This window comes from Sturnus vulgaris, chromosome 3, assembly GCF_052056855.1.
Source record: "Sturnus vulgaris isolate bStuVul1 chromosome 3, bStuVul1.hap1, whole genome shotgun sequence".
Classification (NCBI taxonomy): Eukaryota; Metazoa; Chordata; class Aves; order Passeriformes; family Sturnidae; genus Sturnus; species Sturnus vulgaris.
Window position 1 is genome coordinate 46694974 of NC_142245.1, and position 27918 is coordinate 46722891.

A 27918-nucleotide genomic window follows, 5' to 3' on the forward strand; every position below is an offset into this window, starting at 1 on the left:
GGTTTGCCTATGCCTCTTGTTAACTACTAATATCCTGATTGCTTTCTATATTGCCAGTTTTCAATAACTTAGCAGTTCAGTTAATTGCAATTTCTTTCAAATTCATAGTCTCTAAATGGCTTTTAAACATAATTCAAGAAAAAATCCTTAGACATGAAGTTGAAATATAGAATGCATAAATAAAGAAAAAACTGAAAATGGTTATCCATGAGGTCGGATTTATTCTGACTGAGAAGTCAGGTAAGAGAGAAATCTCCACAGCTATGAATCTACAGTACACAGATTTCAGTATAATACAACAATTGTATATATATACCCTAGATGTAACCCTAACCCTAGGTGGAACCCTAACTGGAGGCAGGGCAGTTTAAGCCACATGGGGTTGAAGCAGATGCCAGGAAGAAAGGCATGGAGGGAGACAGTGTCAGTCTGATGTTCCTGTTGGCATGCCTTTTGTAGCTGCAGAATCATGGGATTGCTGGACTTTGTGGTTATCTGAACCCTACCCAATCTTAGGTGGAACCCTAGCACTTGGCAGAGCAGTTTAGGCCTAATGGGTTTGAAGAAGATGCCAAGAAGAGAGGTAAGGAGGGAGCCATGTCACTTCGGTCCGGTGTTCCCCTTGGCATGCCCTTTGTGGCTGTAGAGTCATGGGATCACTGGGCTTTGTAGTTTGCTGAAACCTAACCGTGGTGTTACCTTAACCCAAGTCAGAGCATTAAAAGTTGCAGAGGGTGGGTATGGTGCAGAGCAGAGTTGTGGTGGGAGTCATGTTGTCACACTCCTATCTCCCCTTGACATTACTTTTCTTGCTGCAGAGTCATTGGATGTCTGGGTTTGAGGTTTTCTGAACCTAACATAAAACTAGGCCTAACCCTAACCCTTGGCCTAACCCTAGGCAGAGCAGTTAAGGCTGAATGTGTTTGAAGCAGATGGGAAGAAGTTAGGTAGGGACGAAGCCATGTTGTGGCAGTCCTGGGTTCCATTTGGCATTCCTTTTCTTGCTGCAGAATCATTGGATCTCTCGGCTTTGTGATTTTCTGAAATCTACTTGACAATGGGCATAACCCTAACGCTAGGGAGAGCATTGAAAGTTGCAAGAGGAAACAGCAGTGCCAAGGAATAAGTTGTGGAGTGAGTCATGATGTCACACTCCTGTGCTCCTCTTGGCATTGCTTTTACTGCTGCAGATTCATTGGATCTCTGGGCTTTGTGTTTTTCTGAAACCTGCATAACCCTAGGCATAACCCCAAGCCTAGGCAGAGCAGCATAAATCTCATGGAGTCAGTGTAGTGCAGAGCAAGAAGTTGTGGAGGGAGTCATGTTGTCACACTCCTGTGCTCCACTTGACATTCCTCTTATTGCTGCAGTCATTGGAGCTCTGGGCTTTCTGGTTTTCTGAACCCTAGATAACCCTAGGCCTAATCCTAACCCTAGGCATAACCCTAACCCTAACCCTAGGAAGAGCAGAAAAAGTCACATGGGGTCAGTGTAGTGCAGAGCAAGAAGTTGTGGGGGTAGTCATGTTGTCACACACACGTGCTCTCCTTGGCATTCCTTTTCTTGCTGCAGAGTCATTGGATCTCTGGGCTTTGTGGTTTTTTGAAACCTGCATAACCCTAGGCTGAACTCTAACCCTAGGGAGAGCAGTAAAAGTCAAATGAAGAAATGGGGGTGCCAAGGAAGAAGTTGTGGAGGGAATCATGATGTCGCACTCCTATGTTTCTCTTGGCTTTCCTTTTCTTGCTGCAGAGTAATTGGATGTCTGGGCTTTGCGGTTTTCTGAAACCTACATAACCCTAACCCTAACCCTAGGCATAACCCTAACCCTTCAGAGAGCATTAAAATCCGCATGAGGAAGCGGTGGTGTCAAGGACTAAATCGTGGAGTGAGCCATGATGTCTCACCTCTGTGCTGTGTTTGGCATTCCTTTTCTTGCTGCAGAGTCATTGGATCTCTGGGCTTTGTGGTTTTCTGGAACCTAGATAACCCTAGGCATAACCCTAACCCTAACCCTAACCCTAGGCAGAGCTTTTTAAATTAGATCGGGTCGGTGTGGTGCAGCAATAGAAGTTGTGGTGAGAGTCATGTTGTAGCACTACTGTGCTCTCCTTGGCTTTCCTTTTCTTGCTGCAGGGTCATTGGATCTCTGGGCATTGTGGTTTTCTGAACCCTACATAACCCTAGGCCTAACCCTAACTTTAAGGAGAGCATTAAAATTCGCATGAGGAAGAAGCGCTACTAAGGAATAACTTGTGGGTGAGTCATGATGTTGCACTCCTGTGCTCCTCTTGTCGTTCCTTTTCTTGCTCCCATGTCACAGGATCTCTGGGCTTTGTGATTTTCTAAAACCTACATAAACCTAGGCCTAAACCCTAACCCTAGGGAGAGCATTAAATGTCTTACGAAGAAGCAGCGGTGCCAAGGAAGAAGTTGTGGAGTCAGTCATGATGTCCCAACCCTGTGCTCTCCTTGGCTTTCCTTTTCTTGCTGCCATGTCAATGGATGTCTGGGCTTTGTGGTTTTCTGAACTGTACATAACCCTAGGCCTAACCCTAAGCCTAGGGAGTGCATTAAAAGTTGCATGAGGATGAGGCGCTGCTATGGAATAAGTTGTGGAGTGAGTCATGATGTCGCACTCCTGTGCTCCTTTTGGTTTTCCTGTTTTGGCTGCAGAGTCATTGGATGTCTGGGCTTTGCGGTTTTCTGAACAGGACATAACCCTCGGCCTAACCCTAACCCTAGGTAGAGCAGTAAATGTCAGGGCAGCTGTAGTGCAGAGGGAAACGTTGTGGAGGGAGTCATGCTTTCGCACTCCTGTGCTCTCCTTGGCATTTCTTCTTGCTCTTCAGAGCCTTTAGGCCTCTGGCTTTCTGTTTTCTTCAACCCTGTGTTTTATATGTAGTTACTGAGTTACTGTCTCAGTGACTGCAATGCTGATCTGCAGCTGCATTATGCACATCTGTGAACACGTCTTGATACTTATTTGATTGAAATTACTCTTTTTTTCTTTATTTATTTTTTTTTCCTAAACGTAATATGAGATTAATTTGGAACTTATGGCAGATTTCTCTTTCAAAAATAGTAGCATCCAAATTAGATTGAACTATTTAAAGGTGTAGCTGATGTGTGCCATTACTCCTGGATAGTAGGACAGGTTCCTCAGGATTGCAACGGCGCTGCCTCTGCGTCCTTTTGCATCAAATACATTGTTTATTTGCAGCTCCTAGTTTTATTTCTCTTATTATCATATGCTTGGAACAGCTTCTAAATATCTTTACCATTTTTTGGTGCAGTAGTAAGAGAACACAGCAGTGTGAGGTTTGTTTTTTGAAATGTAAAAAAACATTATTCTTCCCTTTCACATTTTTTCTAAAAGTATGAAAGTCAGTATTTGACTTTACTTTCTTCTGTGTAAATTCACAATTCCATTGTTTCTTCTTTGTTGAAAAATTATAAAAAAGTTTTTTGTAAAGAATAACTTTAATCTACATAAGCAAACATGATATTAGTGGAACCAAGTAGTGTTCAGCTGCTCTATTACACTGATCATAAGGCAGTTCCCATGGAGTCTTTGTACAACAATTTGAAATGTTATTGTGGAGGCTGGTAGGACTTTCCAATAATTAATGTTGTCAAGCTGCTCTGCCTTATGGAGTCCTGCTCCAAGTGCTTATAATGAAGTGCTTGTGATGTAAAACATCACTTACTAGAATTAGTAGCACCTATTTATGTTTTTTGGTTTTTTTCTTTTATTTTTTTTTAATCAGTCTGAGATAATTTTTTAATTTCATCCAGAAGAGATCAGATGTTATTGAGCTCAAAGACAGGAGGAAAAAAATGCCACATAAAAAAATCGATTTCATTTTCTTGTGTACTTCTTGGTAACTTATGAAGAGCCCCCTAAAAACCAAAATAAACAAACCAAAAATCCCTAATAAAAAAAAACCAACAAAACAAACAAACAAAAAACCCTCAAAAATTAATAAGAAGGCAAGCAAACCTCTCCCTGGTTCAACTTAGTTAAGAAACATTCTCCTGAAACAATGTGGCTTTACCATGACCAGGGAAGAGTGTTTAATTCTTTGAGTAGGTGAAAGTCTGATGACTTGGTCTACTTTACATAAGCTGGATGTCTTGTGTCTATTTTACATAAGCTAGCACCTCCTTTGTGTTAATGAACTGTTTAAACTCCCTCTACAGTGAATAATTAAACACATGCCAACCCTGGTGGGAGCAGATATTCCTTGAAATGGATTGCTCAAGGCAGAAATGAAGGCAGGCACTGTATTGGCAGCTGAGAACTCAGTGGTGTTTGTGCTGCTGGTGATCTCCTGTCATTTAAAATATGTGGAGGACGAAGCTGTGACAAAGTAGAAGGAACAAAAGGCAGGTGATGTATCAGTGAAACGAGTGGGACTGAAGCAGAAAAGAGGGAAACTGAGTGGGACTTGATGAGTGGCTGAAAAGATTGTCAACTGAAGGCAGGTAGGGACTAAGAAATTGTCTGGGACAAGAAGCTGGTGACAAGGGAAGAGTAGGCACCTGCTGGTTAAAGTTCTGTTCAAAATTAAGGACAGAAAAACTGTGTGGTTTTGGCAGGGAGAATTGAGAGAACAATCAGTGGAGTGAGACTGGAAATAAAGGACGACAAGAAAGTTCTCTAGAGGAGGGAGCTTTCTGGGGGAAACCAAACTGCTGGACAAAGATCCAGAAAGAGTCCAAGAAATGAAAAAAGTGTTGAGGGTTACGAGTTGTGAGATCTGGAAAAAAAGTCTAATGCTGGCTGATGTGGTGAGGAAGAGTTTGAGCGAGAAAAAAGCTAAAAGACCCTGCTTTCACTTTGTGGGTCTAAGGAGAATCTTTTGAAGCAGGAGGAGGGTGATAGTGTGGGCTGTAAGCTTGTTTGTCTAGATGAGAGACATGAAATCATAGATTCTTTCTTTGGGTTGGAAAGAGCCTGGAAGATCATCTCGTTCCAGCGTCTCTGCCATGGTCAGGTTCACTGTCCACTAGAGCAGATTGCTCAGGGGCCCATTTAACCTGGCCTTGAACACTTCCAGGGATGGGGCAGCCCCAGTGTCTCTGCACTAGTGCTTCACCACCCTCACAGGGACGAATTTATAGGGAGACTGGGGTAGAGGTTTGGAAAGGAAAAGAGTGGGTAGAGCCTGGAGCAATTAGGCTGGATGATAACTATGACCAGCAGTTATCTAGGAAACCCATTGTATTAAGGCAGAGCAGTCACATGTGGTATGCTGACAGCCAATTCCTGTCACGATTTTTATAATCACTTGAAAAGGAGATGTCTAAAAAAATGAACCACAGGTAGAGAATTGTAATCATGGAATTTTTACTTTTTTTTCCCTTTTTTTTAATTTAGGAAAATGACATATAAATGATAACACAAAAATAGTTTTTTAAAATTTAAAACAATTGCAGGCATTTGAAAATGCAAAAATTATGGTAATGGTATATTTTTATTAAATCTCCTAAGTATTCAGTTGCACTGGCTTTTTATGGAATGCTCTTTCAGTGAGGATAAAAGTTCAGTGGATATGTCAGGGCTGTGTACCAGGGAAGCTGTGGTATGAAGCAACTTTGAAGATGAAATTTCAGGCTGGCAATTGCATTTGGAGGATTGGTGCAATTATTTTCCTGGAGAATTAGATTCTGTACTAGACTCTGCTTGGAATTTGCTGAGTAGGTGATCTTGTTTACTTGGCTTGCTTTCAAGAGGTCACAACTCATCCCTTACTGGGAATATGCCTTACTGGAGTTGTGTCTCTTGCATCTCCTCCTTTTATTAGAGGTTGAAATCTCAGAGTAGCTCAGTCTTGATACCTGCAGCTGAGGTGAATGTAAGATGTGGCTTGACCAATAAACTACATATAATGCAATCACCTCAACCTATATTAATGGGCGTCCAATATTAATGAAAATTTCTCAATTTAATCTCTGTACCTCCCTTCCCCAGTGGAAAATAGGCTATAATACTACTTCTTTGGGGTTTTGAGAAAATTAAATCTTTAATATTTGCTGTATTTTGCAAAAAAATACAGTAATTGGTGCAAGAGAAAAGCCTATGAGGAAATTAATAATTCTCTTTTCAAAGCTCTGAAGAATTGATTATATTGAATAAAGCATGAGGCTGCAGACTGAAGATTGAGGGGAAAACAAAGCACTGAGCAGCTGTTGACAAAGTGAGCTCCATTATCCTGTATATACAATGAAGCAGCACATGTGCAAAAAATAGTATCGTGCCATTGAAGACTGTAGAGTGATGTGTTCACTAAAAGCCATTCTTTTCCCATAGGGTACTTAATTTGACATTTCCTAACTTTTGATGCTTGCTTCTGTAAAATTAATACTTTGTTAATGAAAGCTCTTGTGACTAATCATGCAAAATGATTGTCGTTTGGAAGCCTAGTAGCTGATGTGCTTCAGGCTTTTCATGATACAGTGCAGAAGGAAAGCTATTATGAACAGGGGAAAAGCAAACTACCCCTTTCTATCCTCCATGGATCCCTTATGCCTTTCCTGCCATGCATCTGCAATTACCCATGCTCAGCAATTCGGTAGCAGAGTAGATGGTTTTCATTGTAATGGTAAATTTCTGAGTATTTGTGGGTTTTAGTTTCTCCTCTCCCTTTACTGATGGTAAATTTATGCTGAGTAAAGGCGTTGGAATCCCTTAGGACATTGCTGCAATCTTCTGTCTCTATCAATGAAAAAATTCCCTTAGCTTTTGGGTTTGTGGCCAACTGTTTCAGCACTCTGTAGAAATGTAAAGAAACGAGGATTTTCAAATTTTTTTAGCAGTGTCAGTTTACTTATTTTTATTCAAACGGTTTCAAAACATTCATAGACATTTCAATGAATATAAATATATTGCCACTATAAAACATAAGCAAAAACCCCTTAATTCTATAAAAATGTTACATAAATGCAGTTACTGCTTTTAGTTCTGTCCAATATCTCCCTTCTTTGTGGATGACTATTTGTATTTGTTTGGGCTGTTTCAATATAATTCTCTATAACAGAATAATTTTTAAATGACCCAGGTAATAAATTTTAATAGAAATGACATGTCATAAGTGGAAGTTAACAACTGATTTTGTTTCTAGAGACTGTTTATTTAGTCTAACCTTTCAATTTTTACTGAAATTTGCTAATTCATCAAGATTTTGATGCAAAATGTTTTTTCAATTTTCTAATTGAAGAAAAAAGAAAAAATGAAAAGGAGTATATTTTATTTTCTTTTAAAATTTTTTTGGTATTCTTTAGTTATAGATAGAAGTACATTCATGTGTCTCTATTGTGGGATTAGTGTCTGTTCATGACTTGGAACATCTCAGAGGTGCTTGGGTAAATTGAAATAGGTGCCTAAATTGTTTGAAACTGCTTTTCTTTTGGGATCAATGTAGTAATTTTCAGTCAGGAATCAAGGGCTGTCAGAGTCTCTGTGTACAAGAAAGGAAATAGCTTCCATCTATCTCTATACCAGCTAGTACTAAAAAATTTGAAGGAGTGTGGTTGATGCTGTGGTTGTGCAGTACTTAAGCATTCTGTGAAGTGCAATGCTTTATATATAGTTTTCCAAGTCTACCAGTAAACAGTTTTTGGGTTTTTTTTAGCTATTCTTGCTATTTCAAATGGCTGGAGATTGAAGGCAGAGTTATCAAACTGCAGATAAAAATAGATATTGCTAGGTAAACTGTCAATATTGGCACACCTTAGCCAAGAAGAAGCCTGAAGAAAAATTTTTCCTTTCTTTATATTTTTGTCTTTTCACGCATTAATGTTTTGGGGGAGAGAAACTTCCATGCAGATGTAAAATTTAAAAGCTCTGGTTATTCAGAGCTCTTGTAAATGCAGCTATGCTGCAGCAATCACTACTAAAGGGTTCTTATGGAAATTACCTTCTGATTCCCAAGCTCTTCAGCGAGCTTAAATACACTGTGTCCTTTTTGGAGACCTAGGGACAGAGTTATGATTGTTACTTTGCTGCAGAGCAGTATAGAGTTTACAATACGTCATTAAATTCAGTTGGGAAACCTGCAATATTCTCAGAGATGAGTCTTGGAGTTTATCCTTGAGATGAACTGTCTGTGGACTATAGTGTCAACTCATATTCATGAAATGCCATGGTTTAAATCTGAAAAGTGATAAAAACCCTATTGCAGGTTAAATGATGGTTTAGGAGATTATCAGTCTATCAGTAGGGAAGACAAATCTAACTCTTTGCTTGAATCTGGACCGGTGAAGAAAAGATTGAGACAACCTGTCTGTAGTGGGGAAGACCCATATGAGGATTAGAATAGACCGCAGGATTCCTGAACCCAACATATTTCTGCTTTTCAAGTGTTACTGCATACCCAAAAGACGTGCTCTACTTGTGGTCCTCATCAATGATGGCATCCTTCCACTTCTACCAGATGCACTGATATGCCAGGTAGCAAATATCTGTGTAGCATGTATGGAGACTGTTCAGCACCAGTGTGGGTGTCATGTCCATGTCCTGGACACTGTATCATGATAGCTGTGTCGTGCTGAAAGTACAAAACCGAGAAGGTAAATTCTGGTAAGTTAGGGAGCAGATGGCTTTAAAACAACATTGAGATTGTTAAAGTATAGCACTAAAAATGTAGGGAATGCCAGGATAAATACTTGCATCTCTAATATTTTGGGATTTTTTCAATAAATTTGACGTAATTGAGTTCTTGGATATCCCTTAACAGAGTATTTTCTTTACATGGTCAAAGCTTTCTTTTACCATTTTCTATGAATGGTTCCAGGGAGTGAACACCATAGTTTATGGAACTGTAAATGGTAGGACTCCTGCTGTCAACTGTAAATTTAAGGATGCTGTAATTAATTTAGGGAAGTAAGAATAAGAAGGGAATTGCAGAATATACCCTGCTTTGGAAGTCCTATATTGTATACTATATTTTTTAAAGTTATAATTCCCTGATGACTCCCCTTGAGGCATCTGGATTAGAGTTGGAGCTGCAACTGGAATCCAATGAATTAATAAAAATTACAAGTACTCTGAAGAGAGATGTCAGCAATGTATTTTTGTTCAGTGTCCTGTCTATAAAAGTGTAACACTAATTCAATAGATACTACTGTGCCTGGAAATAAGTTAATTAACATGTACAAAACAGTTAGAAGAAGTGCTCTGTTGGTACCAGATCTAGATGACAGAGGAGTTCTCCTCCTCCTCCTCTTGTTTCTATCCTAAATGATGTGTTTTCCTTGAAAAGCAATATTCCTGCTTCGATTGAATTTCTTGTTGTCACTAACTGGGTCTATGTGGTGATATCAGAAGAACCTGAACAAAATTAAGGCCCATAGGACAAAAATAGAACTGGAGATGTGCTGCAGATTCTAATCTCCCATCATGGTCTGCCATTCACTAAGTCATATAATTGCAGTAAGTGAAGAATAAAAGACAAAGGGCATGTTTGTTCATTAATGTTCTTCATGGCATGTGCTGAGTGGCACTGGTGCAGTGTAAACAGGGCTTTTGTGAGAACTCTTTGTAGATCATTAGCTGTTATGGGAGCCTTCTAAATGAGCTGATATGCTATTTCTTGTACTTTTGTACAGCTAGAAGATGTGCAGTCAGGAAGACAGAACTCTGCACATGTCATGAGAATCTACCCTCTTCTGACTTCCACTGGCATTTTTATCTTTTGTATTGTTAATTAGTTTACCCAGAATTTGTTAATGTTGGTCCCAACATATGGAAACAGACACCAATACCACTCTAAACACAGTTACTTCCCAGTAGTATAAAACAAAATTCTGATAAAAGCATCTAAATATTACTGTACTTGAAAAATTAATACCTGGTAAGATAAACGGCATGCTTCAAAACAGCTGCTGATTCACAGAATGCGTAGTTCCATAATCTTCCATAACATAAGGTTATGTTGTTTGGTATGGAAAATCTATCCATGGAAGTGGCTGATGATGTGGGAGGGACAAAAATTTTGTATGGATGCATTACAAGATGCTTTGAGGTATGGATTTTGAGACAATGTCACTGAACTAACAGGAACTCATACAAACAGAATTGTGAGAAAACACAGCACCTGTTGCACTTATGGCAAAGATCTGCAACATTGGCAGAAGGTAGGGGGTAACACAGCCAAAGATCATCCATTGAATGCATAGGTAGGAAGTGAGCTTTCTGAGGAGAGATTGTTTCAGTTTTGCTCAGATCTTGAGAACTTTGTCCAAGAATGTGTTTTGTGAACTGTCTTAAGTGACTTAGGAAGTCAGTAGTTTGTTTATGTAATTTCTTTGACCCAGTGGGAGTTTTAGGAAGCCACTGGCCTGCAAGAAATATTCAAGTGGTGAGTTACACTGGAAATACAGATTAGGGTGATATCTCAATAAGCAAACTTATTGGAAATTCTCATTGTATGTAGAAGGAAGAGCACAAATGTAAGAACCTTAAAGCATTTATCCGTTAGTTCTTCAGAGTGTTCACTAAGTTTTAGAGGCCAAGCAGCTGACTCTGTTCTATACTGTTCCTATATGGTTTTTTGAGGCAAATATGCTTTACTATTCTAGCTTTATTTCAGTGTCCCTTGAGGAGTACCCAGATCAAACATTGTGTTTCCTTACACAGTCAATGGGAGCAATTAATGTTTGAAAGAAACAAGAGAATGTTTGTTACTATTATTGTATACTGTAATGAGATTTTCAATTAACCTCAAATAAAAGCCTCCCTCTTTCCTGGTTCTAGCATCTCTCTTATGGCAATGGTAGCTTACATGTTGATGCAGCCTTCCAGCAGACACTCTGGAGTGTGGCACCAATCAGTTCAGGAAGTGAAGTTGCCCAAGGTAAGATTGACTCAACTTTAATTAATGGAAGTAATGATAGTAAATGAAATACTTAAACAATCAAATGATTATGCCAGGTGCGGGACTGGTTTTCTTGTATGTAAACGCTGAGTACAATAAATAAATATACAACTGTTCTGAAAACAGAGGGAAGGTTATACTGAAAGTAACACTGATAGTTTTCTACATATTTTTGCTGAATGCTGAACATCTCATTCAAATCTCATTTTGCTAAAGATATGATAACATTTGTAATATGTTTTTTGAAATGGCTTTTGGTCCTGATTTAAAATATTATCTCAAATTATTCTGATGTATGCAGTCATGTTATATGTTTCTGAGACTGAGTAGAAAATGGGCAAGAGGCTTGGAATCAGGATGTGAAATCCTAAGACGGAAGATGGGAAATAGTTTTAAGGGTAACATATGGTTGGAAAGAAAACAAGTGGAGGGTAAAGACAGAAAGAGAACAGCTTTCAAGAACTATTTATTTTATATAGGAATTAGGAAGGAGTTTTAATGTAATTTCTAACATTGAAAGAACAGGGATCCCTGAATTTATGCAATACTGGTTCCATAGCGAAGAACAGCATTTTTCTGAAAAGTCTGTCACAATGTAAAGCCTAATGATTTCTACTTTCCTGCAGACCGACTGTTTTGAGTGGGTGTTGTAATAGAATCTAAAGAAGGTTAAAGCTGCAGGATATTTCCTTTTGTGTGATTTTTTGGGTACTATTTTTTAAAGAGGCAATACACTGAGATTTCACATCAATTCTTTTTATCTGGCATATTTTAAAACTTCGTCATGGAATGTTCTTGCAACTTTGCTAATTTCAGATTTTAGGGAAGGCATTGCCAACATCTCTTTTTTATACAGTCATTGTATTTTATACATATGAGAATCACTCTGCACATACAGATTCTCTGACATATTTTATAGTAAAAAATATTATTAAAAAATGCTAGTGCATTGCTTGGCAGTGTCCTAAACTTTATGGAGAAAAACCTTTTTGTTAATGAAAAGAGAAGACCTTTTCCTTTTGCTTCTTCCTATTGATTCCATTCTCTTTGTCCTCCCACTGCTGGCAGCACTGGTGTGTCATTTTTGCTAATAATCCCAGCACGGTTTATGTGCTGAGACCCAGGTTTGTGCTATGCCATATCTACCTGGTGAGCCTCACTACTGAGACCTGCCTGTCTCTTTGAGAAGCAGAAATCCACAAGGACATAGTGTCATATTGTGCACTCATACTCCCAGGAAATAATGTGAAAATTATGTAATAAGATTTTTGCAGCTGTGCATTTATCTGTGTATGTGCCTGCTCTTTGTTGCTATACTTTTCCATTTTCACTTTTCTCAGATACAGACGTTATCTTTGTTAAGCTAAACATGTTTTCTAGAGAAGTTCAGCTGGCTAGTGTCAGAAAGGATTAGAGCAAAGGCTTTATTCTTGAAAAAGCAGCAACTGTTCCTGTAATCAAGGTAATCCTGTGGTGAAGGAAGAGTGAATCTCACACTAAGTGTGTAAGGCCTTATCTCTATGTCCTCAGTAAAACAGTAGCAAAACCACAGAAAATTTCCCTAAAAAGGAAGAAGAAGGAAATAAACCTATTTTTACTAGTATCTGTAAAATGCTTTGTCACATTCATAAGTAAAGTATTATTGTATGGGAATAGCTGCACCACAATACCCTCTCAATAAAAAATTCCCATTAAAAAGAAATTAATAAATTAAACTATTCAGTTAAATGAAATTATTTTGAAATGAAAATAATGGATAATTAATCTCTAAGATGAACTAAGATATTAGAGGTGGTTCAAAGAAAATAGTTTCTTTTTACATGCATTTCTCTAAAATTGGCTTATGTAAAAGTCAATTTATTGTTTAAGTCAAAACAGAGCTTCAGAGTAAAATCAAGTAATTATGCTAATTCTGTGCAATGAAGTAGATGGGGGTCACTTTAAAAACAAAACCTAAATTATTGAATTCCATTTACACAGGTCCATGTAAAAAGTAATGTATGTAACAACAGTTACCCGAGCCTATCCTGCTGAGTCAAAATCAAGAATTTAAAAAATCAGTACTAAAATTTGCCACATAAATTCCAATTTTATACTGATCTCAAAGGTTTAAAAAAATATATCCTGAAATATTACATGATGCATCCAGGAAAAAGATTTCATATAGCAAAAAAACCCATGAAAGGTGTGCAGTGTGACTGAAGGGTCTTCAACACCATTTCCCTGTACAGATCTGTCTTCACAGCATTACATATTAGTATAGACATTGCTTCAAAATATACTTACAGGTATAACTTTTAAAAAAACCTTTTTACTGTGACACTAAAGCCAAGCATTTATGTTACAGTATCCCACTCAAATGTAGAATTTGATATTAACTGTTCTTAGCAAGAAGGGAAGGTGTGTTTAGGAAACAAAAAAGTGTTTACATTTAGCTTGTCAGACTGAAAAAATACCATTGAATTGTGCTGAAAACCTACTAAGTTTTAGTATTCTTCAGTTGCTGATTATAATACAGTATTTGTAGGATAGCATAAAATTATGTTTCTTTTTAATGTCACAACTCTAATGCAAAACGACTGATGAATAAAGATCTCTTTTGTTAACATCTTTACTGATTTGGATTATGGCCTTATTTTCAGCTTCTGGCTGCTAAGTCCTGGGACTTCAAATATTGTGATGCTGTGTGTATGGTCTGTGCCTTAGTTTGTGAACACACACACACACACCTGCACACTGTAAAGCCAAGTGTTTGGCTGTGAACCTGCACGTGCAGTGGAGGTATTTTCAATATAGGAGTTTTCCTTTGGAGTCAAAATAAATTATAATTATTTGTTTTGAATTTTCTGTCAAGTAGAGCTTGGAATAGATCTTCCCAGAAGTTTTTCTTACAGAGAACTGCCAAATACTCCAAAAAGTACTTTAAAAATAATGAACTGACTAAATCAGTCTTTGTTTTTGTGTGTTAACTGGAGTTCTTAGCTTAAATAAAATTAAATGAAAAGTGGTTAGGTAAGATGGAAGAGTTTCCCACTTCTTCTGTTGTAATCTGGGAGAGGAGTATTTAGTTCCTTGTTTTGGTTGGCTCAGTCTTTGTCTGAGTTGTGGTAACTATGTAGGATCCCTTGCTTGTGGGTTCTCTTTATCCTGATAAGTCCTTCCCTAATTGCTGACTTGGAGCTTTTCTCACTTGGAAATGTTCAACTGGCTCCCCAGGGTATGAGATACCTTCCCCTTCTTTGGACTTTTTTTAAAAAGTAATATAAAATGTCAAACAGGAAAAAAGTGAAATCAACCTGATAGTATTTGTTACAGTTTGAACTATAGTTTTACATGTTGCTGTGTTTAGAGAAATGAACTCAATTTTCTCCCTTTATTCAAGGATACCTGATAGGGGGGGATGTTCTGAGGTTATTGCATGGTCACATGGATGAATGTTTGACAGTCCCTTCGGGTGAACATGGAGAAGAACAAAGAAGGTAGGTTTCCATTTGTAATGAAATAATAGTAATGAATGTTGCTGAATTAAGTGTCAGTCATAGTACAGATGTTTGAAAGGCGCTGTGATGAGAATAAATATTGTTGAGATAAACTTTGGATATGAGCCTTTTGTATTTTCTTTTCCATATTGTTCAAGTCTGATTTCACTTACAAGATGTAAAGTGAATAGTGATTTTTTGGATAGTTTATTGTCATTTTTCCTGATTTAAAAGCACTGTGAATTAAATGTGTTGGGTTTTTCATCACTGTATTTCTGTATTTACAAAAAAATTCCTCAGGGCAGGATATGTAAGAATACTGCCCAATCCTTCAAGGCAACTAATCTGGGATTAATCTCAGATCTACCTGTCACAGCAGTTTAGAATTTAATTTATGGTTATTTTCCTGACTCAAGGAATCCTGGAATGGAAGTAGTGATGACAACCTGGTATGTGTATCTCTCTGTTAACTAAAAAATCGAAATAGTGAGAAGACTGATACAGTGGGTGGCATGTGCCAGTGGAGTGATTCCATCAGTCCTCTTTATTTGCTCTCACATATGCCCTAAACTTCTTTTTGGTAGGGCAATGTCGTATAATTTATTTCTACCTTCAGGCTAAATGTTGCTAAATGGTATTTTAGAATAGTTTGTTTAATGCAACATATTGGTAGATTCATTTTCATGACAAAGGAAGTGCCATTCATTAACTCACTCATCAAAATGAGATTTCTTGGTTTGCAAATAGAAATGTGTTTTTTATTTTATTTATTCTCATTTTTAAAGATAAGGACAAGACTCTGGAAGCTCTCATAGCAAAATTCTCCTATTAATTTTTAAATGTTAATGAGAAAAACCTCAGAATTTTATACAGCTGGTGACCAACACTTTGTGGATATTCCTCATTTCAGACAAGGGAATAGTTTTTGAATGCAGAAGATAGTTCATAATGCTGATACTTAAAATGTGATCAGTTCATGTTCTAATTTTAGTTACCATGTAAGAGTCATTACAGCTTAATCACTGCTATTATTATCCTCAGCTTGAAAGTGAGGTAAAATTAAGGTGATAAATAAATAGGATCCTATAGTGTTTGCTCTTACTTCAGTCTAAATCCTACAAAATTCTTTTAAAAAATGTAGTGGCAGTGTAACTTCAGATTTATGGGGTGATCAAATGCTTCAGTAATGAGCTTCACTGCTTAAGAACATACTAAAAATCTGTCTCTTTTCAACAAATCTAAGAGTATATGTAAAACACAATTGTGAAGTGTGAAGTTGCAAATTAAGAAAAAATTGATTTGCTTTACTTGTGCATGATGAATCTTTCTGTCCTATAACATGGGAAGAATATGGTTAATTTCTTAATCAGCAGACCAGTGCCTATAAACAAATTGGAAAATTGTATTTCTTTCTGCAGTGTCCATGGTGTTCTGTATTTCTTTATGCTTTTCCTGTAGCTGTCTAAAACCCCAAAAGAAGCAGAGCTAGTAGGCAACAAATAGTATGTATGTCTTTGCCTTTATTTTCCTCGTAGCAATACTGAGAAACATTGCTTCTAAGTGCCTTATAAAAACAGATTAGGTCTTCTGTACTGTTGTTCAGGAATTTTGTTTGATAAACAAACAAAATATAAATAAGTCTCTTTGTTTTCCATAGTCTCATTTCTGGATTTTTTCTATTTTTCTGAACTATTTTAAGGTATTTTTACTAATAAACCTAGAACACGATCTATGATTACTTTTAATTATAATGAGTTAGCTATAATCCCTCCGTGACCTATGTTTTCTCCTCTTGAGTATTAGTATGTTTAGTTATTGCTTTAAACATCTATACTTTTATCTCTAATTAATATTCACTCCAGTTGCCTATTCAAAATAATATGTGGCTCCTTTCAGTTTTCAGTATGTATGCATACATAATTTTGATGGTTGTGATTCATCATCTGGCAGAATTATGTTTAAATATATGGGTAATTTTGGCAGGTAGGAAATTTTTAGACCAGTTATTTTGTCTTTCATTTCAGTTTCAATTCTGTAACTTTTGCGTATGAGGCATACTAAGATATGATATACTTGAAGTACAATATTTCCATATTCTCCTGTCATTGCCTGTTGAAGTAGTCTGGTGATAGATTATTGTGATTTTGTTTGGTTTGCTTTGTTCCAGCATACACCTGAAGAGCAGTTCTGCTCTGCAAAGTGACAGCATAAAGGAGCACTGAGAAATACCATCTCTGTTATGACTCACTAATTCTTCTATCTCATTTTTATTTTTCTGCAGAGGCTTCCTCTTTATGCCTTTTCAAATAAATAAAAGATCAGACAATCCTAAAATAACAGTTTTATTCTATAATGTCACCTGGTATCTATTTCAGGGAATAAATAAATAGTTCAGACATGAAGTATCCTTCCAAAAATAACTGTAGTTTAGTTTTACTGTATTCTTAGAGCATTGATGCAATTGCATAAATTTTGAGTATAAAAGTGTTTCAAAGAGTACCAGGAATTCAAAATAAAGCACACATTTTCAAAATGTTTATACTCTTGTACATACTGGAGTTTATACTCTCACTTAGCCCAGTGGAGACCTATGAAGCAGATTCTGTATTCATGATTACAGTACCTAACAAAGCTGCCCCTGAGTGTAAGTTGTCTAAATCTACACTGGAAGAGGCCTAGTACAGTGGCAGAAGGAGTCATATAAAAAGCTTATAGATTTATTTTCTGCATCTCAAATTCTTTTTCTGTCTGTGCTATGTTTCTTTGCTTAATTGTTGAGTTTGTGTGTCTAAGGGCACATGGCCCTTAGATTGTGGCACTGTGATGCCTGGAAGGTAGGGTGGCATCACTCTGTTGTGGAAGAGGGACTTTGCTGTCGAGTCAGAAACTTAACTTTTCCTTAGGAAGCAGTTTTAAGCAGTTCCTCCGTGAAGTTGCTAGATTAAGTTTGCTTTGTAATCAAAAAACGTTCTATTTGGAAGCAGTACAAATGAAGAAGTTTGTGGTAATATGATGGTTTACTTGATATTACAGTAGAGGAATATAGTGGTATTATATCTAAAATGCCACAGGCAGGGTAAAAAACACCCTGGAATCCCCATTCACTGACCCAACCAAGGATCAAAAAAAAAAAAAGAAACAGACAAAAGGTCAAGTACATGCAATTTCCCTGAATTAAATATAATTTACTGCATATTCTAATTAGGTATGTCGCTGTTTTAAGGCAACTGGTTTGAGCCTTACACATAAAATCCTTAAACTGTGTTTTTATTCTTCAAAGTGCCTTAGTTATCTCTAACAAGCTAGACCTAAATTTACAGAGTAGTGTCATTTGACTTTAAGGCAAATTTTAGAAGCATTTCCAGGTCGATTGAAAAATAGATACAGCTGTATAGACAGACAAGAGAAGGCCTGGTATCATCATTTTGGTGTTCTTACGGTGGTTACTTTGATTTCCATCTGACTTCAAAGCCAGAGTAAACTTCTGCAGCAGCACCATTAGCTATGAGTCCATATTTATCTTGGTTCCTTTTCCAGTTGAAATTTTGACTCTTTTTTTTTTTAACCTGTTATTTGATAATTATAGTATTCAGTCTTCACTTTTGAATTTATAATATCAAAGGAATGAATACATTTATTCTAATTATGATGAGAGTTGGTATTTAGAGCATGTATACATTAAAGTGCTTCTATGAAGTTGCTTTCTATTGGCTCACTCTCTGAAAAAAAAAATGAAAAATGCTCGTAATAAGTTTTTTACAATTGAATCAGACAGCAATTCCCTCCCCCCTTTCTTTTTGCAGTTCAATTAAGTGGAATTGTTTTACCTTGTTGACATTGTTGTATTATGTGTGTTATTTTTAGTTTCCTGTAGTTATGTCAGCTGGTTATTAATAGAGGCATGACTGTCGAGTTTTGAATTGCTTTCTAGTGTTGGGAGGATGTGTTTTGTGGTTGGGTTTTTTTTTGTTTGTTTGTTTCTTTCTTTCTTTTGGTGGTTGGTCAGAGTTTTCTGTTGTTTTTTTTTTTGTTGTTTGTTTGTTTGCTTTTTTAATAGAAGTCCCCAAAAAAGCTAATGGCAGACAGCAGTAGAAGTATGTAATCAAAATTACATGGTGAACTTTTATTTTTTGATTGGGTTGTGGTGCTTGCTCTTGATTATACCACCATCTTTCATATTCTTTTAGAATTTAAAGACTTCACAGAAGTAGGGCTCTGATAGTCACCAATAGTCTAGAAAGGAACCATGAGTGTTCCCCTTGCAACTAATTTGCATTTTGATTTACAGTATGTGTTTAAAAGTGATGCCTGCAGTGCAATCTGGATCCTTCAGAAATATTTCATTGTGGAAAGCAATTACCTGTGATAGAGAGAAAAGTGCTCCTGGCTTTTCAAAGTATCGTTTGGGCTGGAGCAGATTCCAATTTCTCAAACCATCCATTCAGAATACACCTTCATGAGGGAATGGATAAATGTAGCCTAATTTCAGAAGCAGTTTTACCATTCCTGCCTTTGAGACTTTCTTTGTGTGAAACAATATATTAAGGCTTTTGTAATTACATTGAACACTTAATGTTCGTCTCAGGGATGGACAGGCTTTTAAAGTGATGGTCAAAATCATTATGACTTAGTCAATCCCAGCTCCTTTTTTATTTTCCATGCCATTCTCTGACACCTTTTCTCACAGCATTACAAACTATTGAGGTCTATTGTTTGTCAGAACATTTGGGATCTGGCATGTGTGGAGCATGATCTATGACTGAAATGTGATCTCAGAAAGTTTTCAATCAGCATAAGTCAATAACATTTCCCCTGCACTCCAAACAACCCTTGAGCCTTGAATAATGATTTCTGGGCTTTTAAAAATACATAGAGCTCTTTAGTGACTGATTTTTCAAACTAAAATAGCCTTATCTGTCATTGAGAGGACTGGAAAAATTTCTTTCACTTGAACTTTGACATCTTATTTGGATTTATTAATTTGTGTGTGGTGCAGGTACACTATTATTCTTTATGTGGCTCTGATTCATTTCAATCAACTGAGATTCGTTCCATTATTTTCTTGCTGTGGAACTTAGGATTTGCAGGCTCTTCAACCAAGACTGCTTCAGCAGTATCGAAACACTGTCATTTAATTTATTTTAACTTCATTTAATTTCCATTTGTAGTCAGTGAGCTTCAGTGAAATGACTGCCCTCTCTCTGCTGAACAATAATAAGAATAAAAATTCAATAATGGTTCTCCAGGGGCATTGACACGTTGTAGTCTATTTTAAACCTGTGTAATTAATTAATTATTGTAATTCAACGTGATAGAGTCAGATATGGAGCTTTCTTTTTGATGTTTACTGTCTCTTTGCTTCTGCATCCCCCCTTGCGAAGCCGAGCGTGTGCCGGGGAGAGCCGGGCCGGGTCCCGTGGCGCTCTCCGTGGTGCTGCACACACAACCCGGACGCTGGGAAACAAATGCCGTGTCCAGTCCCAGCTCTTGTTTGGATATTAAGGCGAAATAAATAGATTAACTTAGTCAGGAAGAGGCTGGTGTTTTAAATTTGACTTACAGTCATAGGTCAGACCAAAAAATGACTTGATTACACCAACTAACTAGATGAAGGTTTATTATAAAGATTAACTGAAAAGTCTCAAAGGTTCTGAATTACTTCAAAGGTTCTGAATTACTTCAAAGGTTCTGAATTACTTATAGGTATTTTATTTTGAAATAAATGTGGTTAACGTCCTTAATTTACAAATGTAGAATATATGAATAAAATACATTAGAAGAAACAGAAAAATTGTCACAGATTAATATGATGGGTATGGCTCTGAAGATACAAGGTATCCCGAGCTTTGAGGAAGACTAACACTCGTAGCTTCTTGTCCTCTTTTTCCTGCTGTTCTTTGCATTTTCCTTATACGCTGAAATTAACCACAATTTAATAATTAGGTTTTGTAATCTGGAGATTTTCTCTACCGTTTGGGAAGTAATGTGCATCTTCCTTACACCTTGCAACTCAATTTGTTTTTCATGCTGTCAATGTAAATCTGTACTAAATCTTAGAGAATGTTTGTGCGTTACTTCCTGTCATTAAAAGCAATGTTTTATTTGACCTAGCAGTACAGAAACTGATATGACTTACTAGTGTCAGTTTCCAGAAGAATTCAAATATTATGATTCATCCTTTCTTTTTAGCACTGAACTGTCATCAGAAATATATAAAAAGAAATGAGGTGCATCCCATCAAATAGTGATATATAGAGCAAGCATTAAGGAAGTTAGTTTGAGCTATCTCAGAGCAGTTTAATACATTTATTTTTATAAAAAGAGCTAAAAATGAACTTTCAATTCCTTAGCATAAAAACTTTTGAGCTAGTCTGGGTTATGAACTTATTCATCTGCTCTGAGATGATGTTCAGCATGCATGCTGTTACAGTAAAGGCAAAGTGAGTTGCCCTTCATTGAAGAAATCTTTTATTCAAAATATTCTTTTATTCATCTTTTCTTTATTGTCTTTTCTATAACAAAGACAGTGTCTAGTTAAAAACACACGTGCTTGCACCCTATTCTAATGCTTTGTGCAAACTTATTTTTTTGTAGAATGTATCTTCTTTCCTATTTCAAAGTCTTGCCACTTCATCCTTTATTCCAGTTTTCAGGCTTCTCATTTTGCTTCCCTTTAGGGATCCTTGATCTCTAGCCCTTCAGTCACCAGGTCTCTTTCAGTCCCCCTCCAGACTGCTGTAACTTATTCTTTTGCTGAGGCTCAGCATATGCCTCTTTGACTTTTGTCTTTTAAGTTTTATTACAGTCTTTTAGCCTTTTCTCCCTCTGTTGCTGCCATACCTGGTCCTTCATATGGAACTATCACACAACCCTAGAATCCATTTTATTTCCTCTAGTAAACAAGTCATATGGTTTTTTTAGGATTTCTTCCATCTCTTTCTCATCTTCTCATCTTACATGACCATTCCAAGACTGATAGCTCCCCTTTGAAGGAACAGAGAAAAAAAATAATGGATAGACAGTAATGTAAAAGTGAACTACTCCATCCGTGAGAAGCCATTATTTTAAGTTTAAGATGGGAGATTTTTTAGGTCTTTAATGTTACACTAGCCAAAAAACTATGTGTAATCCAAAACTAGCTTCAAAAGAATAACCAAACTGAGAAACTAGTGACAGCTTTGCGGTTGTGAGAAAGAGCTTCATCCCTGAAAAGTAGAAAGGTACCAACTTAAGAATGAAACATTATTATGAATTTAAACCTTTGCTTCAACCCAATTTTTCATATAATTAATTGCTTGAAAACTGATGAATAAAATTTAATTTTATATTATGCAATATGCAAGTGCAAGGATTCCAAATGCATTTTTGTGAGTGAGGTTCGTACTGAAATAAGCCAGGATGTAATCAGAATGTTTCAACTTTGAAAAAAACTTACAACCCCCACCCAAGCTACCCAAACAAAAAACCCACACCCTCCCAGTTCAAACCAACCAACCAGGGTGACATCTGATCTGATATTCTTCAGATGTTGCTGCATAAATCCAGTCTTGGTCTGTTAGCTGCAGCAGAAGAATTTGAACAAATACCTGAAGCACAGGGAGAATATCTGAACAGAGAAATAGCTGAGTTCAGGTTGTTTAGCAATTGCATTTTATTGTACTAGTAAAGGTAAATTTCAACAAAAAATAAGATTGCCTTTGAATTTCATTTCCATCAGTGAGGGAAATGAGAGGCTTGCTAATACCTGCCAGCTGCTCCTAACATCACAAACCATTGCAGCAAATGGCTGAGATAATACCTGGAGAAAATAGTTGATATAAGGTCAAGGGGTGAATATTGTACATATTTATGTTGACCGGTAACTTCTTGCTACATGGAATGTGTGCCGGAGTTTCTATTTATACCTGGGTCATGAATGTTCAGTGTTTCTGAGTCTGTAATTGTAGTGAGATATATTTATTTTGTTTTTGGACTAATTTTTTTTTCTTTTATGACTCATCTTCATTCTTTTGCAATGTCTGGAACTGTTTATTTCCATAATACTTTTTGGTGCATTCCAAATTAATTTTAGCACATCTATAGTTTCATGTATGCTTAACAGTAATGAGAAATATATTTTATTTCTTTTGGTTTTGAACTATTTTTTTCAATGCTGGGTTTTCCTCTTGCTAAACATTCAGTCCTGTATTATATCTACAGGAGGACTTTGGAAGCTAAAGCCTAGTAAGAAGTATGTACTTGATTCTAAAACTGTAGTTGTCAAAAATTGGTTTTAGCAAAAAAACGAGGAATACCTACAATTTTGTTACTACTTTTCCCTAAAGTTATGCTGCTTGCTATTTTAGGTGGTGCCTGATCTTGACTGAAATTACCAGCATTTATTCAATCCATCAGCTCTTCCAGGATCTATACAACTGTAGTATAGGTAGTCCCCCTGACATGCTTGATCTGATAAGCAAAGTGACAGCACTCCTTTGCATAAGTGACTCTTACGTATTTTCCCAAAGGAGAGGCCTAGGCTTTTAAGTTCTGCCCGTGTCATAGGGCAGAAATACAGGCACAGGCAGGAAACAATCCAAAGAATGACTCCCTAAATTTAGAATGGCAATGCTAACTTTCCTTGGTGTTTACTTTGAAGCAAAGCAGGGTTATCTGCTCAGGGCTTTTGGTGACCATAGGTCTTAACCATTTTGTGCATCCAGTATAGATCAGTTATCTGTGTGTAGAATAATGGAGGAAAAAACTATCTTTTTCAGGCTTAATTGACATTTTTCTAGAGATATTTAGGTTTCTTGTTATATGCAGGAATTAGAGAGGTCATTACATACTAAAATTTGTAAATAGGAAGCTGTTAGCATCTGAGATGTGTGAAGACTGTGTCAGTGTGGTTGTTGCAATATCTTAGGTGTTATGGCACTAAAATAAAGTGCTAAATAAGTACATCTTCAAAATTCAGTGTAATAAGTTGCAGTTATTTTAACAGCATAAGCTCTGAGAAAACCCTACCTTTCCTGGGAGATACGTGCAGTCAGAAATCTTAATAATTATTTGATACTTGGCTTTTGTTAGAATCTAGAAATGTAATTATCAGGTTATCAATACCATTTCCCCCCTAGATTCTTCATCCTTAAAACACTAAGAAAAAAGTCTAAGCAATGCTGTATAAAACTTGTTAGCATGAATGTCAGTTATGGATGCTAAGGACAATTATAACAGAATTTAAATAACTAAGTCTGAAGGTTTAATTGACAAGACTGGGTTTCGAATCTAATAACCTTTGAATATGACAAATGCAACAATTGTTTTGACAATCTTAGAATGAAAGATTGTTTGTTAAGTGAACAAACACACATGATGATGAATTCTGCTGAACATTTAGTCTGTGCCATTGCTTGTTTTTCAGGACTGTCCATTATGAAGGTGGTGCTGTGTCCATTCATGCTCGTTCCCTTTGGCGACTAGAGACTCTAAGAGTTGCGTAAGTAAAATCTATCTCAGAAAAAGGAGGACATTTGGCAGGACACTTTTTGTGTAGTAAGAGCGATCATATAAAATAAAAATAATTATAAATCTGGATGAGTAAAACTAAAATAATCCTTTAAAAATGCTTTATATGACTTTCATTAAATACAAAACAAGTTCCTATCGAGAGAGTATGTGTTTGGTTATTTTTAAAAATTGTTATAGCTGTCAGTGAATTCACAATTTACATTTTTAGCACATAAATGACAGAAACAGAACTGGTTTCCTTAAAATAAAAATCATGTGTGACACTCCTCCCTCAGTTTGTTTAAGCCATTTGGAAGACTTTAAAATAAAAAATGTAAAAGAAAAAATTCAATCATGCATTATTGGAAGTGTTGGAGTATAGTAGGGAATTGTGCCTTGTTGGTTAACGTAATTGCAGTGTAAAACTGAATTTAAATCATATTATGATCTGTGCTTATGATAAAGTTTCTAGTGAGGAATAAATGATTGGTTTTTAGAGATTAAATCAGAGCAGCTTATGAAAAGGTTACACTCCAGTGATACTGTTTTCTGTGTGTGCATTTTTATTAATAGGATGACATTAAATGTCAATGGTAGGGCAATGAGATTTTTCCTTTGGACTAAAATAGAGACAGTGGCAACAATGAAACTGGAAGGATCTCTGGCTTTTTGTTTTCCCCATGGCATTTACTTCCTTAATAAGCAGAACTGCAGCAACACGGGGATCCAAGAAATGACAGGTTTCTGTTATGACCATCATATATATCACTTTGACAGGCATTGTGTGCAAGATTTTGAAGGGTAAACATTTGAACATATATGACTGAAGGAAATTGTAAGAACTGTCAAAACAATTATTACAAAGGGAGTGATAAGCTTTCCTTTTTAAAAACAAGATTTTCTTACCAGGAAAAAAAGAACCAAATAAAACCCTAAGAATAACACTCTCTCCTATACTTCCCTCACCAACCTGTTTTCCTGTATGATATTCTAATTGCTATATACATTCAGGGCTGAATTGCTGGCCATTAATATTCGTGCAAATAGTTCAATTTGTAGCTTTGTGTATGCATGCCTGAAGTTATCAATCAGTTGTAGTCCTTCCCAGCATGACTGCAGATAAAATACTATGTGAATTTTACATGTTTCTAAAGGAACTTTTTTTCCCTCAAATCTGTTTATTAGTGGAGAACTCTCAAAAAATTGCCTGGGCAGTCTACACGGACAGATGCCCTTGGGATGCCCTGCCATGGGACATCAAATACTATTGCTCAGCATTGCTTTCTTTCCCAAAAGGCAGAGCTCATGCTCTCACATTGCAAAAAATATTTTTAGTAGTTAGAAATGGTTTCATAAGATACTTCCTGCTCAAAAGACTTTTTTTGTAAGTGCACATGAATTGTTATTTTTCCTGTCCTGCAGGCATGAACTAGAAGCATGGCTCAATTACACTACCATTTTTTTGTTCTTATGGTCTATAGCTACTGGGGCCAAAAGAAAATTGAATGAGACAAGAGAAAAGGCATTTCCCCAGCATGACCTGTAATATAAAAGGTGCAGAACAGATGTATTTTACCAGACTCGGCAACACAATAGCTGAGATTCGTGACCTGACATTTTACTGACTAGAGAAACAGAAGTTATGATAGAACCCTGGACTCAGATGTACTTTTGTGGAGTATATGGACTTTGCTGTGCAGAAGACAGAAAAAGATAAATGTGTTTCTAAGATATAAAGCTTCCATATTTCCTTCTACCCCAAAGCTCCCTCAATTTAAGCAGAAGAGACTCTAATTTTCAAAAGAAAATAGTTGATGACAAAAACCTTTTTATTCTTCTGTTCTCTTTAAACCAATAACTGAAAAGATTTAGAAGTTTAATCACTGAAGTGTAATAAATCTTGTTGTAAAACAGAAATGTTTAAAAAACTGCACTTTGAAAATGTTTGCCAAATTGTTTTGCACACTTTGCATCCAGTATGGCCAAGTCTAAAGAGGACACATTTAAACAAATGGCTATTGGTGTTAAATAGGTAAGTGCCTTAATTGGCTACATCTGTGTGACAAGGAAAATGAAAATTTTTTAACTTAAACCTGTGTAAGTAGAAACTCAAGGGATTTTCAGACTTCCATGTAGATGTATACAAAAACATATACATAATATGTATACAGAATAAATGCATGATTTCCTCTCCAAAATTCAGCATTCACATACATCTGAAGTGCAAAGTTTTGAAGATATTTTAAAGAAAGTTCTGTGAAGAACTAGGAAAATATTCTAGTTGTGACAGTTTTCCAATCTGAAAAGCCTTTGTCAAGTACATACTTCTTAGCAACCCCTACACAAGTTTATCTTCAGGAATTAAACAGGAAGAACATCAGGGCTGAATTTTCAGTTTAGGGCAAGATGTTGGAAACCTATGACCTGTGTTTTAAGTTGAGTAATTTTTGGGGAGCTTAGATAAGCTTTGCCTTTTTTCCTTCTATAGAATATGAAGAATCTGGGCCATTTTATGCTTAATAAATTTTCATATTTATTTTAGAAAGTTTTCTATTTGTTTATTTTTTATTTAGCCATTTTACTTTTGCTCAACATTTAAAGTGTGCTTAAAATCTCCTGACTGCTAAAAGATCTCGGGGAGAGTGAAGAATGGCAGCTGCTGGTAGATGAAATGTTGGAGAGGGAACTGGCAGATCTAAACTCTTTGTGTACAGCATAAGCCTCCTTTTCTGTAGGCGGTCTGTACCTTCTCTCAAGAGGAATTCAGTCTGAACAAAGGCAGCTTGTGCAAAGGAAGACCTTAAGATTATTAATTAGAATAGTTTTGTAGGGGATAACCATGAAGCAACCACTTTCTTGTTGATACTCCAAGATGTGAATTTTATGTTTTGTATCAAGTAAAATATTTTTGCCAGTAGTTAAAATATTTTTTTTTAATAAATGTTTTTTTAATGGACTTTCTTAGGTGGAGTGGCAGCCACATTAGATGGGGACAGCCATTCAGACTAAGACATATAACAACAGGAAAATATTTAAGTCTCCTGGATGACAAGAGTCTTCTTCTTACAGACAAAGAGAAGGCAGATGTAAAATCTACAGCATTCTGTTTTCGGTCTTCCAAGGTATGGAATCAGTGCAGCATTCGTATTACTCGTAATAATTCCGATCTCTTTAGAAAGCAAGATTTAGATACTTTCTGTTTGTTGTTATTGCCTTAATTATTAGAGCCTTCTACTTTTCAGTGATTAAAAGAATTCCAAAATGCAGCATAATCAATAACTAGAAAGCTTTTTATCATGCTTTCTCTATGTATTGCTGCCTGGCTGTCTATTTGTGGGTTTATTTTTTTCTTCTTGTTAATTTGTTGCTTTTTTGTTGATTGGGTTGGGTTTTTTGGTACCGCTTACCCACTTTTGAGCTGTATACTAATTTCTAATTTGTTTTTCTGATTAACTTCTCTCCTGCTTCACTGCTTATATCTGTTGTCTAACATAGGAAAATTTTATAATGAGTTACTGAAATTAAATTGGAAATTCAGGATTTCTCTTAGCAGATATTTTACTGTATGTTAATCTGAAATCACCAGGGTCTGACTTTTTATTCTGACAGCTTTGATAAGCACTTCAAGTTTAAACCAGTACTTCTGTAGTAGGTAAACAGTTAAGAATAATACTATGATAAATTATTAAATATCCTTTATTTCTCATACTTTACACCTGTAGCATTTTGTCTGAAATTTTTCCAACATTAATTTTGTTGTGGTAAAAACTGTCTTCTAAAATACAAAGTAGCAATAAACAGAACTACTCAGTAACTTCCCTGTACCATTTAAATTATATATATATATATATATATATATAAATTATTTGCCTGCTTGAGAAGATAAGAAAAGAAAAGATACCCAAAAGCAGGTTTATAGACTTTTGCACCTTGCTAACAAAGACTTAGGGGATGGTGTTTTGAGACCCAGACAATGTATCTTTTTTGAAAGCAATTAGAAAAGTCATAGAAAGCTTAAATATTTTAGGGTAATGCAGTGCAACCGTATTGGGAGTTTCCTGTTGCAGCTA

At 36.3% G+C, this 27918-nt stretch overlaps 1 protein-coding gene across 10 annotated transcripts in view; it reads left to right on the forward strand.

The window, feature by feature from the left end:
• RYR2 (ryanodine receptor 2) overlaps positions 1–27918 on the forward strand; it is a 377449-nt gene that overhangs the window by 153993 nt on the left and 195538 nt on the right. For all 10 annotated transcript variants that reach the window (XM_088161537.1, XM_088161539.1, XM_088161542.1 and 7 more), the window contains 4 exons: positions 10760–10859; positions 14263–14359; positions 23763–23837; positions 26814–26970. In XM_088161537.1, coding sequence (XP_088017663.1) covers positions 10760–10859; positions 14263–14359; positions 23763–23837; positions 26814–26970 — 429 coding nt within the window. The remainder of the gene's footprint in view (positions 1–10759; positions 10860–14262; positions 14360–23762; positions 23838–26813; positions 26971–27918) is intronic.